Genomic DNA, 2,118 nt, shown 5'->3' with positions numbered 1-2,118 from the left:
ACTGCCTGGTGCCTTCCCTGTACCTCTCTGTGCCTCAGTTTCTGCATCAATAAAATCTGGACGTTCACCGTGCCTTGGTCTCAGAGTCGTTAAGAAGTTTCGGACTGGGACTTCCCTGGCAGTCCAGTGGTTAAGACTCTGAGCTTCCAGTGCAAGGGGCACAGGTTCGATCCCTGGTCGGGGAACTAAGATCCCACATGCCAGGCAGAGCAGCCAAAAAAAATTAAAAAAAAAAAAAAAGGACAACGAAGAAGTTTCGGATTGAAGTGAGTGCCATGCATGATGAGGAATGAATTATCAGTATGCTAACAGGTAGGGGAACTAACAGTAGACAAATATCCAACCAGTCAGAAAATTCCAGATACTGAGAAGCGGTATGAAGGACCTAGCAGTGGATCATGGGATGAGACTAGTTGAGAGCCAGTGGACTAGTTTAAAATGGTGGTCATGGAAGGGAGGTTGGAGTTGAGACCTGAGAGAGGAGGTGGGTCCTCTGATGGGAGGATCTAGGGGAGGGCGTTCCAGGCAGAGCTGAGTGCAAAGGCTCTGAAGCAGGAAAAGCCTTGGGCTGTTCCTAAGCCGTAAAGAAAACCACGCAGCTAAGGGAGAATGAATGGGAGCAGAACAGCAGCAATGAGGCCAAGAGATAGGACAGCTGGTCTTTGGGGATTTTTAAGCAGGGGAGGGCTTCTTGTTTCCAATAACTAACTGGGATGGCAAACCAGCAAGCAGGAAGACCTGGACACGAGGGCCGGAGGTCCACGTGCTGACACACTGTCACCTTCTGGGGGTCCCCTGGGCCTCATCCCCCTCCCCATGGCCTTCACACCCTCCTGATTGTTGTATTTGCCCAAAGAGAGAGTCAGAAATGAGGAATGAGGGACATAGGCTCAAGCCATCAGCTTTCTGGAAATCTGCACATCCCACACTACTTGGAGGAGGGTGGATCATCCAGGGCCCAAGTGGGAGCAGAGACCCGTTGGGGGGTTAAGATGAAAGAAATGGGTGCCTCGGATCAGGGTGTTGGCCTGGAGGAAGAGCCACAAGAGTCTGGCTATGTTTTAGAGGCTGAGTGGATGGGATTTGCTGATGAATTGGACCGGATGGATGAAAGAAAGAGAGGGTAAGGCTTTGGCTGGAACAGGAAGACACGGAGGAGATATTAGCTGAGACGGAAAGATGAAGGGACAGACAGGTAGAGTGCAAATTGGGAGACAATAAATGTGTTCTATTATCTATATGTTTCAAAATGGCACACACATATGAGGAAACAATCAGACAAATCCAGAATGGGAGACATTAGTTAAATCGGCTGGCGTGGTTCTTCAGTCAGTGTCCTAGGAAATACAAAAGACACAGGGTTTTTCTAGATTAAGAGAAAGAGAGGGTGTGGGGAATTCCCTGGCAGTCTAGTGGTTAGGACTCTGCCTCTCACTGCTGAGGTCCTGGGTTCAATCCCTGGTCAGGGAACTAAGATCCCACAGGCCACACTGAACAGCCAAAGAAAAAGAGAGACAGAGGAGGGGTGTTGTGTGAACGGAGAGAAGGTTAGCTCTCCCCTGGACTAGGATAGAAGAGGCCCTCAGGCCTGACAACACAGATATGGTTAAAGTACAGCCACCTACCCACGGTTTCTCAAAGTTGTGTGCCTGAGGTACACTGGTGGGGAATTCAGGGCCACATCTGCCCTGACCCCTGAGATCTGCCCCCTAGGTCTGTCTCCAAAAAAGGTTGGTGATGACATCGCCAAGGCAACCAGTGACTGGAAGCGTCTGAGGATGACAGTGAAACTGACCATTCAGAACCAACAGGCTCAGACTGAGGTGGTACATTTTGCCTCTGCGCTGATCATCAAAGTCCTCAAGGAACGGCCAAGAGACAGAAAGCAGCAGAAAAACATTAAGTGGGAGTATCACTTTGACGGGATTGTCAACATTGCTCAACAGATGCAGCACCAGTCTTTGGTTAGAGAATTCTCTTGGAACCATCAGGAGACCCTGAGGACTGCCCAGTTTGTGAGGTGTTGTGCTGATGGCCACCACCATCACGACATGAAAGATGACATCAACAGTGGTGCCATGCAATGCCCAGTTAGTTAAAAACTAGAAAGGGAAGTGT

At 49.6% G+C, this 2,118-nt stretch overlaps 1 protein-coding gene across 1 annotated transcript; it reads left to right on the top strand.

Annotated features, from left to right (window-relative positions):
- Positions 1-992: 992 nt before the first annotated feature.
- On the top strand, positions 993-2,118 carry LOC308627141 (large ribosomal subunit protein uL11-like; the record flags this gene model as incomplete). The annotated part of the gene is made up of 2 exons (XM_081252901.1): positions 993-1,123; positions 1,613-2,118. The coding sequence occupies 2 exons, from the start codon at positions 993-995 to the stop codon at positions 2,097-2,099; spliced, it is 618 nt and encodes a 205-aa protein (XP_081109027.1). The 3' UTR covers positions 2,100-2,118.

Source organism: Mesoplodon bidens, assembly GCF_964165515.1.
Source record: "Mesoplodon bidens genome assembly, chromosome: 13".
Taxonomy (NCBI): Eukaryota; Metazoa; Chordata; class Mammalia; order Artiodactyla; family Ziphiidae; genus Mesoplodon; species Mesoplodon bidens.
Note: the sequence above shows the minus strand (reverse complement) of the source record. Positions and strands in the feature narration are given on the sequence as shown.